This window comes from Stenella coeruleoalba (genome assembly GCF_951394435.1).
Source record: "Stenella coeruleoalba genome assembly, chromosome: X".
NCBI lineage: Eukaryota > Metazoa > Chordata > Mammalia > Artiodactyla > Delphinidae > Stenella > Stenella coeruleoalba.
In genome coordinates, this window is record NC_137152.1 from 121,712,957 (window position 1) to 121,737,157 (window position 24,201).

Genomic DNA, 24,201 nt, shown 5'->3' on the forward strand with positions numbered 1-24,201 from the left:
AATTGCAATTTATAATTATATAGCTCAACAGTTTATAGAATAATATCTATCTCCACATCTAAACCATGAGCCCCAAGGAGACAATGACCATGTCTATTTTTCTCACTATTATATGTTCCATGTTTAGTCAATCATATGTATATACTAAATATTTGTCCTATCAATGAATGAGGCCTCTCCTCTCTTGGTTCTTTCATAATACTGTACTCTCCTAATTTTCCTTCCACGTCTGACCTCTCCGCCTTTGTAGCCTTCACACAAGCTCATCTTTGTTTTCCCATATCCTAAAGATAAGCATTCCCCAAAGAAGAAATCCTTAGACCCCTTCTTTCTACTTCAAGTACTGCTTCTTTACCAATGACTCTCAAATCACTCTCTCCAGCTAACTTCTTTCCAGAGCTCCAATCCAATATTTTTTTCCAACTGTACCCAGCACCTCTTGGCGGACTATAGCAGTAGCACTACCTGCGTGACCTCAGTCAAATCAAGTCACTCCACCTCCCAGGATCAGTTTGCTCATACATAAAATGAGGGCGTTGCCTCTCCACTACATATAGAGCATAGTCCTAAGTTTCCAAGCTAGCATTCAATATTATTCATAGTCAAGCCCTCCAACTATCTCACAAAACATTTATCACATACTTACCATTCTCCAGTGCAACTGAACTAACTGTTCCCAATACATGCCTTCTGCTTTTCTGGACTCTGCCTAGAACACCTATCCCATCCCCCAAACTCTTGCTTGGCTGGAAGCCCTTTCCCTCTCTTTTATGAGTGTGGATCTCATTCTCATAGTATTATAGTTATTTGTATATTTCTTCTCTCTCCTACTTGACTGTGTCATCTTGGAGGGCAGAAGCTATTCCTAAATAAGTCTGTATCTCCCACATTGCCTTTGGTCCATAGTGTGCACTTAATAATCTTATACTGAATGTATTCGATTTAGGTCATATCAGTCACCCTGCTGAAAAGCCTTTAATCAGTCCCCTTGTTTCTGGAATAAAGACAAAAATCATTACAGTGTCCCATTCTAGCCACCCCAGCTTTTGTTCAATTTTCCAAATTCACTATGCTTCTCTTATCTCATGGCCCTCATGCATGCTCTTCCCTTCATCTAGAAAACTGCTCCACCCCCTCCATCACCCCCGACCCACCCCCATGTCTCTACTCGGCCTTAATATTACTTCCTCAAGGAAGCTTTTCTTAAACCCCAAGCTAGATCAGATTTCCTCTGTTATATACTTTCATAGCCCTACCCCCCGTACTTTTCCTTCATAACATTTATTGCTGACCAAAATAACACAGTTGTGTGATTATCTGATTTATGACCTCTTCCCCATTAAACTATAAGCTCCAAATAAGCAAGTACCATGTTTGAACGACTGAACTGATGAATGACTGTGTTAAAGGTAAAAACTTGAGACTTAAAATGTAAAAAATATTTCCCTGGCCTCCTATAATTCAAAGTAAAATTGCGATGCCAGGTAGCTATCTGGGACAGGTGAGCTTGCCTTCTATTCAACATAAGAAATTTGTAAAATAGGATGAATATTGCCCCCCAAATGTTGGAAGGAAAACAAAAGTACCTTTTTAAAAAATAAATATATGGCCCCAAAAGGCATAACTAACACCAACCGGTCTGTTCCTTTAACTTAACAAACACTTATTAAGCACCTACTCTATGCCATATACTAGGATAGTGGCTGATGTTACAATAAACCAGACTGACACAGCCCCCTACTTGCTTGGAATATATAATCTAAGAGTGGAATTTATAGAAGCTTTAAAAAACCTTTATTGCAGTCACAACACCCAAGTAATATTACTTTGTGAGGATATTAAGTTTTCCATCAAAGGAGATACTTAACCTGAGGGTGAAAGATCATCTGGCAGGGATGATTTAGAAATTATAACTGGGCCCAATCCGGGTCTCTTAAATTAGATGGGCAGGTAGCCTAGACCAGTGCTGCTCAAAGTGTGGTCCAAGGATCAGTGCTTATCTATGAACTTTTATTACCAGGCAACAATGACTTAAGTACAGAAATTGAGAAACATACAAGGGCAGAAATTGAGAATATGTACTTACAAAATGTTGTAGCAACTCAACTTGAAAAAAAATTAATTTTATGTCTGTTGAATCTAACAATAAAATGTGAGCTTATATTTTATATGTCTTTTATTTTTCTAGTAATTCATAGTTAATGTATTTTACTGAAGTAACTATCTGTGATGGATTGGAAAAATTTTAAAAACTGGTCCTTCACCAAGATAGTTTGAAAAGCACTGGAACAGCAGGTTAAGGATTACCTGTCAGCTTGTTAAAATGCAAAACTCAGGTCCCACCCCAGACCCTCTGAATCAGAATTAACATTTTAACAAGATCCTCAGGGGATTCTTTTGCACATTCTTTTGCACATTAAATTTCACCCTAGATGATTTCTGAAGTCCCTTAGAGCCCTGAGATATTACAATTTACTTCAGATAGAGAATTGCAGCTCTAAGAAACCCTTGGTGATAAAGTCTACCTCATCATTTTATAGATGGAAAAGCTGAGATCCATGCAGAGAAAATCATGTGTCCAAGGTAAATGGCAATTTTTCAGAGCTAGCAATAGAACTCAACTTTCCTAATACCCAGGTCAGTTTTCCACTCTAGCACACTGCATGCTCACTTCTATTCCACCCAATCCCAGTCTGTACCATCCCCTCAGTGATGTCATTGTTTCTAAGATACTTTCCGATATAACAATTTATTCTTCTACCTTTTATATACTGTGAACCTTGAATCATGATGATTTCAAGTTTTTCCTTTAAAATTTCCCCTAACCCTTTCTTCCCAAATCTTCCCACATGCCTATTACCTGGCTGCTATATGGACATTCTGGGGCTTCAGAAGAAATAGCACTGATTTCTGGTTTTTAGGAAAAGAACAGAGACCTCTTTTGTTTCCATCAGTCCACCTGATACCAGATAGCAAGCTTTTCCAAGGAAGAGAACATACAATATCAAGGCTGCTTTAGAAAACTCAGTATGACCAGCTTGTGGCTGACAACCAAGAGGATGGGATAATAGGCGATATTAATAAAAGTCTAGTCCCCAAAATGAGGCAAATGATGGTCCCTTCCTTGTGGTCCCTTCAGATTCAAGCCTTGAGGGGAGAGAGACGGCTGTCTTCAACTATCTGAGGAGCTATTATTAAGAAGCAAATTTGTTCTAGATAGTCCTAAAGAACCAATGAATAGAAGTTACAGGGAGACAGATCTTGGCCTATAATGGGGATTACTTCCTGACAATCAGCATTGCTTAAATATAGAAAGAGCCACCTAATGAGCTCTCTGTCACTGCAGGGAGTTCAAATAGAAATTAGTCAATGAATTGGATGCTTAGGACAAATTCAAGAACTGGTTGGAGAAGTAAAGCTTAATAAACTTTAGGGATCCTTCCAGTTCCAAGGTTTTAGTATGCTAAAATTTTCAGAACAAGGTGACTCTAAGCTCTCAGAAAATAAGAGAAAGATCTGGTCCCACATGGAAGCAACCTAAGTGTCCATTGACAGATGAATGGATAAAGAAGACGTGGCACATACATACAATGGAATATTACTCAGCCATAAAAAGAAATGTAATTATTTGTAGTGAGGTGAATGGACCTAGAGTCCGTCGTACAGAGTAAAGTAAGTCAGAAAGAGAAAAACAAATGCCGTATGAAAACACATATATATGGAATCTAAAAAAAAAGATTCTGAAGAACCTCGGGGCGGGACAGGAATAAAGACACAGATGTAGACAATGGACTTGAGGACACGGGGAGGGGGAAGGGTAAGCTGGGTCGAAGTGAGAGAGTGGCAAGGACATATATACATTACCAAATGTAAAATAGATAGCTAGTGGGAAGCAGCCGCATAGCACAGGGAGACCAGCTTGGTGCTTTGTGACCACCTAGAGGGGTGGGATAGGGAGGGTGGGAGGGAGGGAGACGCAAGAGGGAAGAGATATGGGAACATATGTATATGTATAACTGATTCACTTTGTTATACAGCAGAAACTAACACACCATTGTAAAGCAATTATACTCCAGTAAAGATGTTAAAAAAAAAAGATCTGGTCCCCAAAGAAGTCTTTTGCTGGATGTGAAATGGATGAGGCTATGACAGTGGAAATATGAAGTCTTTCCTGGCATTCTTTTCAAGGAAAGCAGGCTGTCCAAGGAAACCCAGGCCTTCCAGGAAACCCAGATGAGGCCTGGCTCCACTATGCTGCACTCTTAAGTTCCTGTTACTTTACACAAAGGATTCTACTACTTTCAAAAAAAATTGCCAAGCAGCACCCTTCCTACCATACTTACACTTGCCTAACATACAAGGATGCAAAATTCTCCCCAAGGAGGCAGTACTGCTTAATGGTCAAGACCATGCATTCTGGAACCAGGTTGCCCGTGTTTTAATTCCCAGTCAGGACATTTAATTGCTTAACCTCTCTGTGCCTCAGTTTCCTCATCAGTAAACCAAGGATAAAAATAGTATCTGATTCATAGGGTTAATGTAAGAATAATTCATATTAAACCCTCAGCCCAAGATCCAAAACATTCTAAGCACTCAACAATGTTAGCAATTGGTATTGTGGGTGTTATAATTAGAACCATGGGTATGGCAGTGTTGCCAACTCACAAAAGCCCCCATCAAGCAACCAGATCTCTACCCCTGACAGTTCAGAGGGGCTATAGTACAAGAGCTTTAGCCAACCCTTGCATAGCTACAGACATCCAGAACCTGCTGACCCTCAATAAATCATACCATTCACACCAGGAATCCTGGCTCTTCACCCTGCTCTCTCTCTCTCTCTCTCCCTCTCTCTCTCCCTCTCTCTCTCTCTCTCTCTCTCTCTCTCTCTCTTTTTCTCAATCTAAGAGCCACCCCTCCCCCAGTCCTCCTGCCTATGCCAGCCACAGCCACAGCCAGAGGAGCAGCAAACTGGAAATCCAGTTCCAAACAAACCATCAGGTGTTTCTTCCCTCCCAAGGACACAGCTGGACCTAATACCACGCCTGCCAGTAGGATGGGGTGGGATATCTGAATCCCTGGTCTAGTCTGTCAGCTCATCTACCTGGAATGGGGAGTGGACAGGCAATGGGGGCTTCCCACAGAGAAGCAAGGGAAGCCTCCCAAGTTTGTGAAGGAACTCAGGCCCAACCCTACAATGAGCCTCTTAAAGGAAGGGGGGAGGTCTCAACCTGCTTTCAAAGGAAACAGTTATTTACAACTTTCTACTCACTTGCATCTGGGGGAGTTATAATAGGGAGATGGGGAAAGAGGCTGTACGGTATTCTCCTTCTTTCTCATTTCCAGCAATGAGAAGCAGCTGCAGAGAAAGAGTTAAAGGAGAAAGGAAGCTCCAGCCATTACCCCATCCCTGTGCCTAGGGCTGTCTGGGGGGTCATGACAGTGCTTTCTGCTCTGGCTAGGGGCCACTCAGTGGCTTTCTGCAGCAGCTGCCGGCCCCCCAAGCAATTTGCAAGGTCAATGCTGACCTGCTTCCAAAGAGGAACAAAACAATTCACTGACAATGAAGCAAATAGCGCATACAACACATCGCAACCCCCCTTCCTCAAATCAGGTTTTACCCCTGTGCCTCCCTGCCCAGATGCCGACTCTGGGTTTCCACCAGCCCCACTGGGGAACCCAGGATAGCATCACAGCTGCAGAGCGTGTCTCGCCTCGCTGGCCAACCCAAGGAGACTCTCAGAACGGGGGAGAGATGCTATCGCTAAAGGAGACCTGAGCTTGGGGGAGGGGGAAGTAGGGAAAGCTATGTTTCTTACCAAACGCCACAGTCACTTCCCCGAAGCGGAGAGAAGAGAAGGATGAATGAACTGAAACAAGTTGGACGTTCAGCCCTCACAGAGCTCGGCTTCCTCTTCTCTTTCTCTGGGTCTCTCTCTCTTCTCTCTCTCTGGTTTGCTCGCTAGCTTGCGCGCGCTCACGCTCTCTCTCTCTCTCTCTCTCTCTCTCTCTCTCTCTCTCTCTCTCTCTCTCTCTCTCGCTCTCTCTCCCCCCTCCCTCTCCCTCTCCCTCTCCCTCTGCTTCTCCCTCTCCCTCTCTCCCCCTCTCCCTCCCTTCCTCTCTCTCACCCCCCTCCCTTCCCTCTTCCCCTCCCCCTTTGCTGGTTTTGGAATCACCACTGCTTGGTGCTGAGCACGCGGCTGTGCTGGGGCTCAGAAAACAGCGCTGCAAAGGTTTGGATCTGTGTTTTTTTAGGAAAGACTAAAGTAGTATTTTATTCTTTAAGGTATCCAGCAGAGAAATAGAGGGAAACTCGGAGAGAAGGGGAAGAGCAGAGGGAGCAAAGGGAAGGGAAAGAGAGCAAAAGGGTTAGAGCGAATAGGAGGATAAAGGAAGTATGGATTACCATAGTTGACATGTGATGCTTACTAGCTAGCTGCTCCAAGACGGAAGATGAGTGGTCTGTCTCCCTTACATCCCTTTGGGTGCGCCTTCTTAGCCCAGGCTCCAAATAAAGGTTTGACAAATCTGTCTGTTCACATACATCTCTGAGGACGATAATGAGCTAAAAAAAATTACATCAAAGAGGTTGCCATTCCCACTTCACTAAGAAGAAAGGGTTCGGCCACATTGATCTGCCAATGACCTAACTGCCACCCCCACCCCCAACTAAGTAGAAGTGTAGACCCAAAACAGAACTGTCAGCTGGAGCTTACCTCCAGGCAAAACAGACAAGCAGCAGAATCACAATGCTTTCCTTTCAAAAACCTCTGAAGGGAATATAGGTGTATGTAAGTGTGTGAGTTTGCACAAGGAGGAAGAAGAGAGGGAAGGAGATGAATTAACTCAAAGTATAAAAGAATTATATTCCCACTGGGGGAAAAAACCTGGGTAAAGTATAGTAACAATGCAACAGGGGGAAGAAAAAGACCTAGACTGAGAATAAAATAAAGGAACTTAGGTTTCAGTCCTGCCTCTGAAAATTACTTGACTATTACCTTTGACAAGTCACTTCTTCAATCTGGCCCTCATTATCCTCAATGGTAAAATGAATGGCAATGGATGTGCATGATCTTGAAAGACCCTTTCACACCTAACAATCTAGGCTCTAAGACAGGAAAATTCCGGGTGAAGTTGTTGATCTGTGAAGAGTGAAATATAGACTACCAAATTTAAAAAGTGAGTCCCCAAATGGGACCCCAAATCACACTGACACAACATTCCCTTTTGAGCATTTCAGGAGCAATATGAATAGGAACATATGTGTAAAGAGCTGCTCCTAACAAAGAATTCAGCTTCTACCTATATATAATGATTAGCATAATAGTTTTCTTAATCAAACCCCTCATACTGTGGTTTTTCAGCCCATTTAGTCAGAGAATCAAAATGGTCCTTTAGGGCATCTGATTGAACATGTGTTTTATTATGTGTGTTTAGTGTACTGACCTCAATATGTATGTAGTGACTGGGACATGGAAGGCATTTAAAATGTTTCCCATGTTGTGCTATTTCTATCTAAACCACTATCCTGTTTGGTCCCCCCCCCAAAAAAAATCCTAATACTCTCTACTTCTGTTCATTGAGGCACACATGCTCCACTCTGACTACATGCATATACCCATATACTGAGTATATAGAGAGATAGGGATCCATAGGCTCAGTCACTGAGCTGGAAGGACCCATAAAGATAACCATCTCGTTCCTTTTTATGGCTGGGTAATATTCCATTGTATATATGTACCACATCTTCTTATCCATTCTTCTGTTGATGGACATTTACATTGCTTCCATGTCCTGCCTATTGTAAATAGTGCTGCAATGAACATTGGGGTGCATGTATCTTTTTGAATTGTGCAATCTGCAGAGACGTGGATGGACCTAGAGACTGTCATACAAAGTGAAGTAAGTCAGAAAGAGAAAAACAAATATTGTATAATATCGCTTATATGTGGAATCTGGAAAAATGATACAGATGAACTTATTTGCAAAGCAGAAATAGAGACACAGATGTAGAGAACAGACATATGGATACCAGGGGAGGAATGGGGGGTGGGATGACTTGGGAGATTGGGATTGACATATATACACTACTATGTATAAAATAGATAACTAATGAGAACCTACTGTATAGCACAGGGAACTCTGCTCAGTGCTCTGTGGTGACCTAAATGGGAAGGAAATCCAAAAAGAGGGGATATATGTATACGTATAGCTGATTCACTTTGCTGTATAGCAGAAACTAACACAACATTGTAAAGCAACTACACTGCAATAAAAAATAATTTAAAAAAAGATAACCATCTCATTTTTCAAAAAGAGAAGCTGGCCTGAAGAAAAAATATAGCTCACACAACGTCATAGTGAATTAGTGACAGAACCAAGACCCTCACCCAGACTGCTGACCCCAGGTACAGTATTTTTGTCTACCAAAGCAACATGTAAGTTATACATAAAACAAGTGTATGTGGGCACATAGCTATGCACACTCCTTCCTGCAGAGGTACGTATTTTTTTGTACATTTGTTTGCATAAATGCCCATTGAATTTGGATTAGCGAAATGGCAAAAGGAAATATTATGAACTGTCATAGGTTGCTGTATTATTTCATAGGGTTGCCATAACAAATTACCATAAATTTGGTGGCTTAAAACAACAGAAGTTTATTGTCTCATAATTCTGGAGGCCAGAAGTCTGACATTAAGGTGTTAGCAGGGCCTCACTTTCCCTAAAAGCTCTAGAGGAGAATCTTTCCTTGACTCTTCCAGCTTCTGGTGGCTCCTGGAATTCCTTGGCTTATAGAAGCATCACTCCAATCTCTGCCTCCGTCTTCAAATTGTCTTCTCCTCTGTCTCTGTGTGACCAAATTTCCCTGTTTTTTCCCTTATAAAGACAGCAGTCATAGGATTTAGGTCCCAGCCTAAACCCAGGATGATTTCTCCTCAAGATATTTAACTAATTACTTCTGCAGACTACACATCCAAATAAGATCACATCCTTAGGTTCTGAGTGGACATGAATTTTTGGGAGACACTATTCAACCCACTACAGTGGCAAAGTTTTGCTTTTGGCAGATAAAGATACTAAACAAATAAACCATCTAGGGCACCATCATTTTTAAAAGAAAAGATATTTTAATTCAAATAAGTTAGATGAGGATACTCTCATAACAAAAATTATAATTTAAATCATACAATTTTAGCTGTATTAATAGCTTAAAAATTAATAGCATTTTCATAAATGTTCTCAGTTCACTGCAAACCACAGAGAAATTTTACTAGAACCACTTCTGGTAGTGGTGGAGCAGTTTCTATGAAACCAATTATGCTGCACATAGCAATAATAAACTCTGGACAAAAAACAATAATGCAAATGCATTGGAAATTAATCATAAGTAGTCACAAATTGGAAGAGTTGACAATTGAAAGAAAGGAGCAATACTAAGTGAGTTTGCCCTTTTTTAAAAATGTCTGCCTGAGGGCAGGCCCCAGGCCAAAGCAATAACTAAAATTCTAGAGAAACTACAAGTAGGTGTTGCAGCTGTTAAATGTTTAACAACTGGATCTCCAGGAAAAAATAAATAAAAGCCTGATTCATAGTATTTCCCAATTTCCATAGTGTAAATATTCCCACCCTGGCCAATTCTATCAACATGAAATTGAGAGGAGAGGTGCAGAGTTGGCTCTGACAAGCCAGTGATATTTGGCTACGTAACACAACTGCTCACAGTCCTTGTGGCTTGCAGAACCAGAAGACAGAGTTCAGGATGACAACTGAAGCTGGAAAACGATGAGAGAAATCCAATAATGGAGAGAACTACAGAGTGGGAGACCCCAATTCTGTGTATAAACTGCCCAAATCGCTGATGGAGCCATAAATGATACATGTGGTGACAGATTCCAAAGAGCCTAAATAAAGCTGAAAAAATTAAACAGAATTTTCAGTGCTGCCCACCACAAAGGAGAGTTTTGTGTTTCAGTTCAGCCACATTAATTGCCTACTAAAACAAACAAAAAAAGCAATACTCTATAGAGAAATGAAAGAGAGTATAGATATCCTATATATATATCATTCACAAAATTTAGGGTATACTCCAAAATTGCTAGGGGAGAAAAAGAAACAGGAAAATATTACCTATACTCAAGAGAAAAGGCAGTTAGTGGAGACCAGCCCTAAGATGCACCAGATGTTGAAATTAGCAGAAAAGGATTTTAAGTCATCTATCATAACTACACTACTGGAAATAAAGGAAAACGCAGTTTTAATGAACAAATAGAAAATTATATCAGAGGTATAGAAACAATTAAAAAGAAACAACAGATGCCAATTCTAGAACTGAAAATTAAAAATCTAAAGTAAAGGTCATGGGGTGGGCTTAATAGTAGATTGAAAATGAAAGAAGAGTAAATTAACTTGAAGGCAAATTAATAGATATTATTCAATCTGAAGTACACAGAAAAGATTGAAAAAGATTGAGACTCAGTGATCTGTTAGATAATATCAAAGTTCTAACATAAATGTAATTGGAGTCCCAGAAGGCAAAAAACAGAAGAAGAAGAAGGAAAAATATTTGAAAAATAATGCCTGAACTAGTTCCAAATATAATGAAACATAAATTTACAGATTCAAGGAGCTCAGTGAACCCCAAGCAGAATACCCAGGTACATCATAGTCAAGCTACATGAAAACCAAATATTAAGGGAAAATCTTGAAATAATCCAGAAAAAAATAACAGCCTGAGGAACAATAATATAATCCACCATTGACTTCTCATCAGAAAAAAAGGTACCTTTAAAGTGCTGAAATTTAAGGGAAAAGATCTATCAATACATCCAGCAACACTGACTCTAAGCAAACTTTGAAAAGTTAAGGTGGACCTCCAATTTCCCGTTCTCCATGTAGGGAATTTGGTAGTCATCACTCCATCCTAACAGAAAGTAAACCTTGAACAAAATGAAAAAACAATACCTCTTGGATACATAAGAAAGGTGAGGACACAAGGCAAACTTCTGCCTCCAAGACTGGAGAGACAGAGAGGCGAGTACAAGGAGTTAAAGCTTACCACAGTAGAGACTCACTAGCTGAAACTGCCAGGGGATCCAATGCTGGGTTAATTGATGAATTGCTGGAGGCTCAGTGTGGACAAGTATGAGAATTAAAAATTCCAGGGGCACCCAGTAATAGGGGAGCCTCCACAATATTGTGAAATTTACCTCTAGGAACTTAATCATGTTCTCACAATAAATATTGGAGAAAAAGTCCCTCCTGCTTCCTCTACCAGGAGGAGGGGCAAAGGAACCATTTTGAAATACACCAGAGTACTCTGTTCTTAATAAGGCCTGCCCTTAGGAGAATGTAGTTAACCAGAGCCCAACCTGCTGGAGGATTATCAAAGCCTAACTGACCTGGGGAAAGAGAAATATCCAACTTTACTCATCTCTGGTCTTTTATGTGTAAAAAGAAAAATACCCAAATCCATCACACTCTAGCCATCCTGACACAACTAAGCGGGGTGAAAAATACTGAGAAGCATTTGTGAAGTTCACAGTGCAGAGACATAGGCTTACTAAAGGCTGAGACCTAATCATAGGAATGTATAGTACTTCCCTTCCCCCCATATCTCACCACAACAATTCTACAGGCTTATATGCAGCAGTTCCTTATATCCAGTGTATCACATCCAACAATCAAGAAAAGATTATAAGGCATGCCAAAAGGTAAAAAACACAATTTGAAGAGACAGAGCAAGCATTACAAACAGGCATGAAAAAGATGTTGGAATTATCAGACCAGGAATTTAAAACAACTATGATTAATATGTAAGGGCTCTCATGGATAAAGTAGACAGCATGCAAGAACACATGGGCAATATAAGCAAAGAGATGGAAATTCTAAGAAAGAACCGAAAATAAATGCTAGAGATCAAAAACATCGTAACAGAAGTGGAGAATGCCTTTGATGGGCTTATTGGTAGACTGGCCACAGATAAGAAAAAAAACTGAGCTAGAGGATATATCAACATAAAATTTTGTCCAAAACTGAAAAGCAAAGACTGAAAAAAGTAGAACAGAATATCCAAGGATTTGAGACAACTATAAAAATTGTAACATATGCATAATGGGAGTACCAGATGGAGAAGTAAGAGAGGAAGAGAAGAAATATTTGAAACAATAATGACTGATAATTTCCCCAAAATATTGTCAGACACCAAACCGCAGATGTGGGAGTTCAGAGAACAACACACATGAAAAATGTTAAAAAACTGTACCTAGGCATATCATTTTCACACTACAGAAAATCAAAGATAAAGAAAAAAAATCTTGTTTTAATTACAACTTTGTAGTATAGTTTGAAATCAGGAAGTGTGGTGCCTCTGGCTTTGTTCTTCTTTCTCAGGATTGCTTTGGATATTCAGGGTCTTTTGAGTTTCCGTGCAATTTTAGGATTGTTTTACTATTTTGTGAAAAATGCCATTGGAATTTTGGTAGGGATTGCATTGCATCCATGTATGGCTTTGGGTAGTATAGACATTTTTACAATATTAATTCTTCCCATCCATGAACAAAGGATATTTTTCCATTTGTTTGTGTCTTATTCAATTTCTTTGATCAAAGTCCTTTAGTTTTCATTGTACAGACCTTTCATTTCCTTGATTAAGTTTATTCCTAAGTATATTACTGGTTTTGATGCTATTGTGAATGGGATAGTTTTCTTTATTTCTTTTTCAGATATTATGTTGTTAGTTTATAGAAATACAACTGATTTTTATAGCCTGAAACTTTACTGAACTTTTTGATTAGTTCCAAAAGTTTTTTGGTTGAGTCTTTAGGACTTTCTATACATAAGATTATATCATCTGCAAATAATGACAATTTCCTTCTTCTTTTCCTTTTTGGATGTTTTTTATTTCTTTGTCTTGTTTGATTGCTCTAGCTAGGACTTCTATCTAGTACTATGTTGAATAAGAGTGGTGAGAGTGGGCACCCTTGTCTTGTTCCTAATCTTAGGGAAAGCTTTTAATCTTTCACTGTTGAGTACGATGTTAGCTGTGGGTTTGCCATATATGACCTTTATTATGTTGAGGTACATTCCTTCTATACCCAATTTGTTGAGGATTTTTATCATGAAAGGATGCTTTTCCTGTATCTATTGAGATGATCATATCATTTTTGTCTTTCATTCTATTAATGTGGTTTATCACAATTATTGATTTGTGTATGTTGAACCATTCTTGCAGCCCAGGGATAAATCCCACTTGGTCATGGTGTGTGATCCTTTCATTGCACTGTTGAATTCAGTTTGCTAATATTTTGTTGAGAATTTTTGCATCTATCAATATATTCATCAGGGATATTGGTCTACAGTTTTTTTCCTTGTAGTGTGCTTATCTGGCTGGCCTTATAAAACGAGTTTAGGAGTGTTCTCTCCTTTTCAATTTTTGCTCAGCCCCTGGCAAACACCAATCTACCCTCAGTTTCAATGAGTTCACCTTTTTTAGATTCCACATATAAGTGAGGTCATACAAGAATTTGTCTTTCTCTGCCTGATTATTTCACTGAGCGTAATGACCTTACAGTTCGTTCATGTTGTCATAAATATCAGGATTTCCTTCTTTTTTATGGCTTAGTAATATTCCATTGCATATATACACCACATTTTCTTTAACCATTCATTCGTCAATAGACACTTAGGTTGTTTCCATGTCTTGGTTATTGTGAATAATGCTGCAATGGACATTAGGGTGCAGATATCTCTTGAAGTTACTAATGTCACTTCCTTCAAATATGTACCCAGAGGTGGAACTGATGAATCATATGGTAGTTCTATTTTTAATTTTTTGAGGAACTGCCATACTGTTTACCATGATGGCTACACCTATTTACAGTCCCATCAACAGTGCACAACAGTTCCCTTTTCTCCACATTCTTGCCAAAACTGGTTATCTCTTGGTTTTTGATAAAAGCCATTCTAACAAGTGTGAGCTGATATCTCATTGTAATTTTGATTGGCATTTCCCTAAAGATTTTTTATGTTGAACACCTTTTCATGTACCTGTTAGCCATTTGTATGTCTTCTTTGTAAAAATGTCTATTCAGGTCCTTTGCCCACGATTAACTGGATTATTTGTTTTGTTTTTACTATTGAGTACTATAAGCTTTTTTTAATGTTTTAGATTTTAACCCCTCATCAGATATATTATGGTTTGTAAATATTTTCTCCCATTCTGTAGGCTGCCTTTCATTGTGTTTATTGTTTCTTTTGCTGTGCAGAAGCTTTTTAGTTTGATGTGTTGCCATTTGTTGACTTCTGATTTGCTGTTTGTGCTTTGGTGCCATATCCAAAAAATTCATTGCCAACCCCAATGTCCAGAAGATTTTTCCCTCTGTTTTCTTCTAGAACTTTTATGGTTTCAGATTTTACATTTAAGATTTAATCCACTTCAAGTTAATGTTTATGAGTGGTGTAAGATAGGGGTCCACTTTCACTCTTTTGCATGAAATACATGGTTTTCCAACACCATTTATTGAAAAGACTATCCTTTCCCCATTGAGTATTCTTGGCTCCCTTGTCAAATATAAGTTGACCATATACGCATAGGTTTATGTCTGGGGCTCTCAGTTCTGTTTCATTGGTCTATGTGTCTGTTTTTATGCCAGTACCATACTGATTTGATTACTATAGCTTTGTAATATAGTTTCAAATCAGGACGTGTGATGCCTCCATCTTTGATATTCTTTCTCAGGATTGTTTTGGTGAATCAGAGACTTTGATGATTCCATACGGATTTTAGAATTTTTTTCTATTTGTGTGAAAATGCCATTAAAATTTTGATAAGGATTGCATTGAATCTATAGATAGCTTTGAGTCATATGGACATTTTAACAATATTAATTCTTCTGATCCATATATATGGGATATCTTTCCATTTATTTGTGTTTGTGTTTCTTCAATTTCTTTCATCAATGTCTTATTGTTTTCAGTATATAAACCTTTCACCTCCTTGGTTAAATTTATTCCTAAGAATATTATTGTTTTTGATGCTATTGTGAATGGGATTGTTTTCTAAATTACTTTTTCAGATAGTTCATTTTTAGGGTTCAGAAATATAACTGATCTTTGTTGATTTTGTATCCTACAACTTTGCTTAATTCATTTATTAGTCCTAATAATTTTTTGTGGAAATTTTAGCATTTTCTATATATAAGATTATGTCATCTGCAAACAGAGAAAATTTAACTTCTTCCTTGTTGATATGGATGCCTTTTATTTCTTTTTCTTGCCTAGTTGCTCTGGATAGGATTTACAGTACGATATTGGATAGGAGTGGTGAGAGTGGGCACACTTATCCCAATCTTAGAGAAAAAGCCTTCAATCTTTCACCATTGAGTATTATGTTAGCTGTGGGTCTCTCATACATGGATTTGATTATGTTAAGGTACATTCCTTCTACACCCAATTTATTGGGAGTTTTTATTGTAAAAGGATGTTGAATTATTTCAAGTGATTTTTCTGCATTTGTTGACATAATCACATGATTTTTACCCTTCATTTTATTAATGTGGTTATCACATTTATTGATTTGCATATGTTGAATCATCATTGCCTCCCAGGGATTAATCCAACTTGATCACAGTGTATGATCCTTTTAACGTGCTGTTGAATTAGATTTGTTAGTATTTTGTTGAAATATTTGTATCTATATTCATCAGAGATATTGGTTTATAGTTTGCTTTTTTTGAAGTCTAATTATCTGGCAATGGCATCATGGTATTACTGGTCTAAAAATGTTTGGTGTGTTCCTTCCTCTTCAATTTTTTGGAAGAATTTTAGAAGGATTGGCCTTAATCCTTCCTTACATATTTGTTAAGATTCAGTGAATTAATGCTGTAATCTCCACCTCATTATTGTTCTGTTCCAATTTTCTATTTCTTCATGATTCAGTCTTGGTAGGTTGTATATTTCTAGGAATTTATCCATTTCTTTTATGTTATTCAATTTGTTGGTATCTAATTATTCATTACAGTATGATACTTTGTATATATTTTTGTAGTATCAGTCACAATATTTACTGTCTCCTCTTTCATTTATAATTGTGTTTATTTGAGTCTCCTCCCCCCCTCATTTAATCTACATAAATATTTGTCAATTTTGTTTATCTTTTCAAAAAACTAACTCTTGGGCTTACTGATTTTTTTGGTCTCTATTGTTTTTATTTCTCCCTTTCTGGTCTCTACTGTTTTTATTTCTGCTCTCATTTTTATTATATCCTTCCTTATGCTAACTTTGGGTTTAGTTTGTTCTTCTTTTTCTAGTTCCCTGAGGTGTAAAATTAGGTTGTTTATTTGAGATCTCTCTTTCTTAATGTAGGTGTTTATCACTATTAACTTCCCTCTTAAAACTGCCTTTGCTGCATCCCATATGTTTTGGTATGTTGTGTTTCCATTTTCTTTTGTCTCTAGATACTTTCTGATTTTCCTTTTGATTTCTTCTTTGACCTATTGGCTTTTCAGGAGTGTGTTGTTTATTTTTCACACATTTGTGAGTTTTCCAGTTTTCTTGCTATTATTGATTTCCAGTTTCATACTACTGTGGACATAAACAATATTGATATGATTTCAATCAACTTAAATTTGTTGAGACTTGCTCTGTGGTGCAACATATGATCTATACTAGAGAATGTTCCATGTGCACTTGAGAAGAATGAGCATTCTGCTGCTGTTGGATGGAATGTTCTGGATATGTCTGTTAGGTTCATTTGTTCTACAGTGTAATTCAAGTCTGCTGTTTCCTTATTGATTTTCTGTCAGGATGATCTGTTCAATGTTGAAAGTGGAGTATTGAAGTCCTGTCATTTTCTTGCTATTTCTCCCTTCAGTTCTGTTAATATTTGTTTTAAACATTCAACCACTCCAGTGTTGGGTACAGTAAGTCCCCTACATATAAGCAAATTCTGTTCTGAGAGCGTGTTTGTAAGTCCAATTTGTTCATTAAGTCCAACAAAGTTAGCCCAGGTATCCAACTAACACAGTCGGCTATATAGTACTGTACTGTAATAGGTTTATGATACTTTTCACACAAATAATACATAAAAAAACAAGCACAAAAAATAATGAAAATATTTTTAATCTTACAGTACAGTTCCTTGAAAAGTACAGTAGTACAGTACAACAGCTGGCATCCAGGGGCTGGCATCGAAGGAACAGACAAGAAGAGTTACTGACTGGAGGAGGGAGAGGAGGTGGGAGATGGTAGAGGTGAAGGATCATTAGCAATAGGAGAAAGAGGGCAAGCTGCAATGTCACTCATGCCTGACATTGATGGCACAGGTTCTGGTTCCTTGCTAGATTCAATTCTATGTACCCTCTTGAAAAAATGATCCAGTGCTGTCTGGGTAGTAGCTCTTTTTTTCTTATCATAGATGGACATGGTAGCACTGGATTGCATTCTGAATGGCTACTGCAACCTTCATGTACCATTCTATGTTTGGGTCCTGTGGGTCCTGTGCCTCAAAAACTAACAGTGCCTCCTCAAATAAAGAAAATCCCCCTGCCATTTCCTGCGTTGTGAATCTCTTCAGTTCTGCAGTTACTTCTCCTTTCTCTTGTCTCTCTTCATCCTTTCTCTGGGCCTCCAATTCCATCATTATCCCTTGGCGCTTCTGAGCAGTACCAGCTACATCACCACTGCTTTTACACTTGCTTCCAGATAGCCTGGGCTTGAAATAAAGATACTGTACTACTGTACTCTATACAGTACTGTACAGTAAAGTACACAAAAGCACAACCACTTGTAGAGGATGCACACACATGACAATGTACGCCAGACATGTGAACTAACTTACGTGATTGGACATGCAAATGCACGTTCACATCTTTGAAAGTTTGCAACTTGAAGGTTTGTATGTAGGGGACTTACTGTACATATATACTTATAATTGTTATATCCTCTTCATGAATTTACTCTTTCACCACTATATAGTGACCTTCTTTGTCTCTTGTGAACAATTTTGTCTGAAAGTCTATTTTATCTGATATAAATATAGCCACTTCTGCTCTCTTTTGGTTACCATTTCCATGGATATCTATTTCTATCCTTTCACTTTGAGCCTATGTGTATCATTAAAGCTGAAGTGAATCTCTTACAGGTGGTGTAGAGTTGAGTCTTGGATTTTTTTCCATTCAGCAACTCTGTGTCTTTTGATTTGAGAATTTAATCCATTTGTGTAATTATTGATATGGAAGAACTTAATATTGCCATCTTCTTAACTGTTTTCTGGCTATTTTGGAGTTCCATTATTCCATTCTTCATCTCCAACTATCTTCCTTTATGATTTAATGATTTATGTAGTGGTATGCATTGATTTCTTTCTCTTTATCTCTTGTGTATCTTCTGTGGGTTTTCACTTTGTGGTTACCATGAGACTTACATAAAACTTATTATGGTTATAATAGCCTATTTTAACCCAATAACAACTTAACTTCTCTTGCATATAAAAACTCTAGCCTTTTTCTCCACCACACACATTTTATATTCTCAATGTCACAATTTACATTTTTTTACATTGTGCATCCGTTAAACAATTATTGTAGTTATACTTTTTTTTAACATTTATACTAGAGTTTAAAATGATTTATAAGTAACAAAAATGGCAAAATATTTTAATAGACACTGCACAAAAGAGGATCTATAAAGATACACAAATGGCCAATAGGTGCTGAAAAAGTTGCATTATTAGTCATTGTAGAATGTCAGATTAACACTATAATAAGTATCACTACACATTCACTAGAATGGATAAAAGATTAATTTATATTCACTCTTGTCAAGAATGTGAAGCAAAACTCTCACACATGAATGGTGAAAGTTTAAAATGGTGCAACCACTTTAAGAAACTCTTTGGCAGTTTCTCATAGATTTTAACATACAACTATACCTACAGTCAAGCAATTCTACTCATAGGTATATAACCAATAGAAAGGAAATCATGTTCACAAAAAAGTTATATAAGAAAGTTCATAGCAGCTTTATTCATAATAGCTAAAAAATGGGGAAGAAACAAAGTCCATAGCAATAACTGGATAAACAAACTATGGTGCAGTCATACAATGGTGTTCTAGTTAGTATTAAAAAGAACAAACTACTAATAAATACAGCAACCTGCATAGATCTCAAAAAATGTGATGCTGAACAAAAGAAGTGAGATCAAAGAGGAGTACACAATCTACTATTCCATTTATATGAAGTGCAGGAACAGGCAAAACTATTTATAATAAGAGAAGTTAGAATAATGACGTAGGAGGGACAGTGACTGGAAGGGGCACAAGGGGATATTCAGGGATCATGGAATGTTCTTTATCTCAATCTGGGTGATGGTTACATGAATGTATCCTTTTGTCAAAATTCATCGTTTTGTTTATTAAAGGCATGTGGTTTTCACTGTATGCATATTATATCACAAGAAAGACAAAAACAAAAGGATCACCTAAATATTGCTCTATTAAGAATATACAAAACTAAAATTTTCCCTCAGAGAAAATCTAGGCCAAAATGGCTTTGCTGCAATTTCTACCAATCATTTAAGAAAGAAGTAATTACAATCTAGTAAAAACTCTTCCATAAAATAGAAAGGTGCAACACTCCCAAAATCATTTTATGAGGCTAACAGCCTTGAAATCAAAACCTGGCAAGGACTGAATGAGGAAACAAAATTACAGGCCATTCTGATTCATAGTCATGAATAAAAACATCCTTAAAAATGTACATAAATCAGGGCTTCCCTGGTGGTACAGTGGTTGAGAGTCCGCCTCCTGATGCAGGGGACATGGGTTGGTGTCCTGGTCTGGGAAGATCCCACATGCCGCGGAGTGGCTGGGCCCATGAGCCATGGCTGCTGAACCTGCGCGTCCGGAGCCTGGGCTCCGCAACGGGAAAGGCCACAACAGTGAGAGGCTCACGTACCGCAAAAAACAAAAACAAAAACAAAACCCAAAAAAATGTACATAAATCATATCCAACAATATATAAATAATGTAATACATCATGGCCTAGTTGGGTTTATCCCAGAAATGCAATTCTGGTTAAATTTTTTTAAATGTTATTCACCACATTAACATTTTAGAGGAGAACAATTTTTTTTTTTTTTTTTTTGCGGTACACTGGCCTTTCACTGTTGTGGCCTCTCCCGTTGCGGAGCACAGGCTCTGGACGTGCAGGCTCAGCAGCCATGGCTCACGGGCCCAGCCGCTCCGCAGCACGTGGGATCTTCCCAGACCGGGGCACGAACCCGTGTCCCCTGCATCGGCAGGCGGACTCTCAACCACTGCGCCACCAGGGAAGCCCGAGAGCAATATTTTGATTATGCGAAGAGGCATAGGAAAAAAGGCAGTTGATAAAATCTGATATGCATTCTTTCCCCAAAAAAATAGTAAACAAGGAATACAAGAAAACTTCCTAAATATGATACAATGTATCTAGAAATATACTTACTGACCACATCACACTTATCTATAACATATTAAAATACTTCTCTTTGACATTGGGAATATGATACGATGGCTACCATTATCACTACTATTCAGCATTGTAGTGGAAGTATTAGTGAGTTCAGTGTGTTAAGAATACAACAAAAAATAAAAGCATAAACATAGGAAAAGAAGTTTAAAATTGTCATTATTCACAGATTATATTATTGATTACATAGAAAAATCTAAAAGAATATATGGATAAATGATTACATTCAAGTAGGGACGTTATTAAAATTGCTGGATACAAAAGTGATATACAAAAATCAATTTTCTATAAATGAGCAAGAAATGTTTAAATCATTAAAAGATCCCAGTCACAATAGCATCAAGAATATGTATTTGGGTTGCTTCTGAATAAAAGGTCATGAGAGGTAACAATCCTCTACAACTAGAAAAAACTGGAAAATTTACAAAAACTTTTTATTGAAGTAAAATTGGTATATTACACTGTATAAGTTTCATATGTATAACGTTTAATTTGATATCTGTAAACACTACAAAGTGGTCACCCCCAGAAGTCTACTTACAATTGACTGCCTTCACACATTTTGCACGTTCCCTAGCCCCCTTCCTTTTGATAATCACCAATCTACTCTCTGTATCTATGAGTTACTTTTTGTTTTGTTTGATCATTTGCTTGTTTGCTTGTTTGTTTTAGATTCCACATATGAGTGAAATCATATGGTATTTGTCTTTCTGTGTCTGAATTATTTCACTTAGAATACAAAAATAATTTTAAACGTACCAAATAGTGGTGGAAGCAACAAGGATTAAATAAATTAACAAGTCAAGGAGAGGAATACTTTTTCAATGTAAACTGACAATCTCCAATTGTTTTTTCCTCTGAAAAATGTACCAACTCTAATAAGAGACTGCCGACCAGACTTACCCAGGCAAAATGCCTCTAGTGAGAGAAAGAAAAACCAACAAAGTTTTAACAGTTTGACAGGGCTGGTTGACAAACTGAAAAGTTGATGAGACAAATGCTCAGCAGATTTCCCCTACCAGACATTTGCTGACTTCTGGTACTGCACAAGAATACAGGGAGCTAGGTCAAATGCTTCTAATAGGTAAAGTGAAATCTCCAGCAACCACCCAGTTCTTAGGAAACAGAGATGTGCTAGAATTTGAAGCTACAGGAGACTGCAAACTGTAAATGGCAGATCTCGATTTTCCATAGTCTTTCAGGGATTAAAAGACAGAAGCCCATCAATGTTTTACATCCTAGAGAAGAAGAGCAAACCACAGTAGCCTGTTTTACTTAAACTGCAATCAAGCCCTGACTCAGCTCAATATTGAATTGGATTGAGAAAAGCATCCCCTTACCTTATCTGCCTAAACAGAGAAAGTTTGAAGTCTCTCTGGAATATCTCATCTAGAAATACTATGGCTCTTTTGTATGTTATGCATGGCATGCAATAAAAAATTACTAGAATGACTACATACCTATCAGAATGGCCAAAATCCAGAAAACTGACAACGCCAAATGCTGGTGAGAATGTAGAGCACAGGAATTCTCATTCATTTCTGTTGGGAATGCAAAAAGGTATGACCACTTTGGAAGACAAGTTAGAGGTTTCTTACAAAACTATACATACTCTTATCATACATGCTTCTTGTTATTTACCTGAAGGAGCTGAAAACTTGTGTGCACACAAAAACTTACACACAGACGTTTATAACCACTTTATTCATAATTTGCAAAACCTGGAAGCAACCAACATGTCCCTCGGTCGGTGAATAGATAGATAAACTGTGGTATATTCAGATGATGGAATATTCTTCAGCATTAAAGACAAAAGAGCTATTGAGCCAGGAAAAGACATGGAGGAAACTGCAATGTATATTATTAAGTGAAAGAAGGTAATCTGAAAAGGCTACACACAGTATTATTCTAAATATATGACAATGTGGAAAAGGCAAAACTATAAGACAGTAAAAAGATCAGTAGTTGCCAGGGGGTGTGGGGAGGGAGGGATGAATAGGCAGAGAACAAAGAATGTTTAGGGCAGTGAAACTATTCTGTATAATACTATAATGGTGGATACATGTTAGAATAAGTCCCCTACATACGAACCTTCAAATTGTGAACTTTGAAAGATGTGCACATGCGTTCCAACAACGTCAGGTGTGAGTAACACTGCAGCTTGCTCTCCAACTCCTAGTGCTGACGATCCTTCAGCTCTACCATCTCCCACCTCCTCTCTCTCCTCCAGTCAGTAACTCTTCCTGCCTGTTCCCTCAAGGCCAGCCCCTGGATGCCAGCTGTTGTACTGCACCACTGTACTTTTCAAGGCACTGTACTGTAAGATTAAAAATGTTTTCTCTATTTTTTGTTTGTTTTTTATATATCATCTGTGTGAAAAGTATTGTAAACCATTACAATGCAGTACTATATAGCCAATTGTGTTAGTTGGGTGCCTAGGCTAACTTTGCTGGACTTACAAACAAACTGAACTTATGAACAGGCTGTCACAATGGAACTCGTTCATATGTATGGGACTTACTATATATTATAATGTCTAGAACAGCAAACAGTGATAATTGCCTAAAACGGCAGTAGAGAAGTTAAAATATAATGTAAAGGATTGATTATCCCAGGCAGGACATAGGGAACATAGAAGCAAAAATAGATGGACAGATAGTGCTATGGACTGAATATTTGTAAAGATCTCTCCCTCATTCACCTGTTAAATTCTAACCCCCAAAGGGATGGGATTTGGAGGTGATTAGCCCATGAGGGTGGAGCCCTCATGAATGAGATTAGCACCCTTATAAAACAGACCCCAGACAGCTGCCTCATCGTCTTCTGCCATGTGAGAAGATGCCTAGTTGATACAACTAGACAAGAAATCAGCCCATATAAAGAATTGCTTTATTACTATAACTTTATTACTCAGCCATACAAAGAAACGAACTTCGGTCATTTGTAGAGACGTGGGTAGATCTAGAGACTATTATACAGAGTCAAGGAAGTCAGAAAGAGAGAAACAAATATCGTATATTAATGCAAATATGTGGAACCTAGAAAAATGGTACAGATGAACCGGTTTGCAGGGCAGAAATAGAGACAGAGATGTAGAGCACAAACGTATGGACACCAAGGGGGGAAAGTGGTGGGGGCGGGCGGGGGGTGTGATGAATTCGGAGATTGGTATTGACATATGTACACTAATATGTACAAAATGGATAATAAGAACCTGCTGTATAAAAAAATAAATCAAATTAAAAAAGAGAAAGAAAAAAGAATAGCTTGATAACATTATCAATCACAGTAGACACCCACCTGTAAAGACAGATTGACCAATGTGCCCCCATGGGCTCTGCATCGCCAAGTGTGCTCCCCCAACTCCACAGCCTTGCAGGGAGGCCTTCCTATTGGTGGAAGGCCAATGGGCGTATCTTGCTTCCGGAGGCGCCAAGCCTTGGGACCTCAGGCCCTCAGTGCTCATGGCTACTGCTGCTACATTAGCAAAGAATCACCTCATGTGCTCTTCTGATCCAACCACTTTCTCTGTAAAGAGACGTCTAGAACTTTCTCCCTCATCTTCCTGGGGCTTCCGGGAGCACCCGGAAGCCCACGTGGCGTTCGCACAGAGTGCCTGGGACAGTCGGCGGCACAGTTCCTGGCTGCTCTGCTGAGACGAGCTCTTCAGCCCCTCGTGAGTGGGACTCCGGAGCC

At 38.3% G+C, this 24,201-nt stretch overlaps 1 protein-coding gene across 1 annotated transcript in view; it reads right to left on the reverse strand.

Moving 5' to 3' along the window:
- The window catches only part of GABRA3 (gamma-aminobutyric acid type A receptor subunit alpha3), a 267,558-nt gene extending 243,661 nt beyond the window's left edge, over positions 1–23,897 (reverse strand). Inside the window, exons 1-2 of the mRNA XM_079911398.1 lie at positions 23,806–23,897; positions 21,966–22,046 (exon numbers count right to left, since the gene is read on the reverse strand). Of these exons, the coding sequence (XP_079767524.1) occupies positions 21,966–22,046; positions 23,806–23,848 (124 nt within the window). The 5' untranslated portion in view covers positions 23,849–23,897. The remainder of the gene's footprint in view (positions 1–21,965; positions 22,047–23,805) is intronic.
- Between the last annotated feature and the right edge of the window lie 304 nt (positions 23,898–24,201).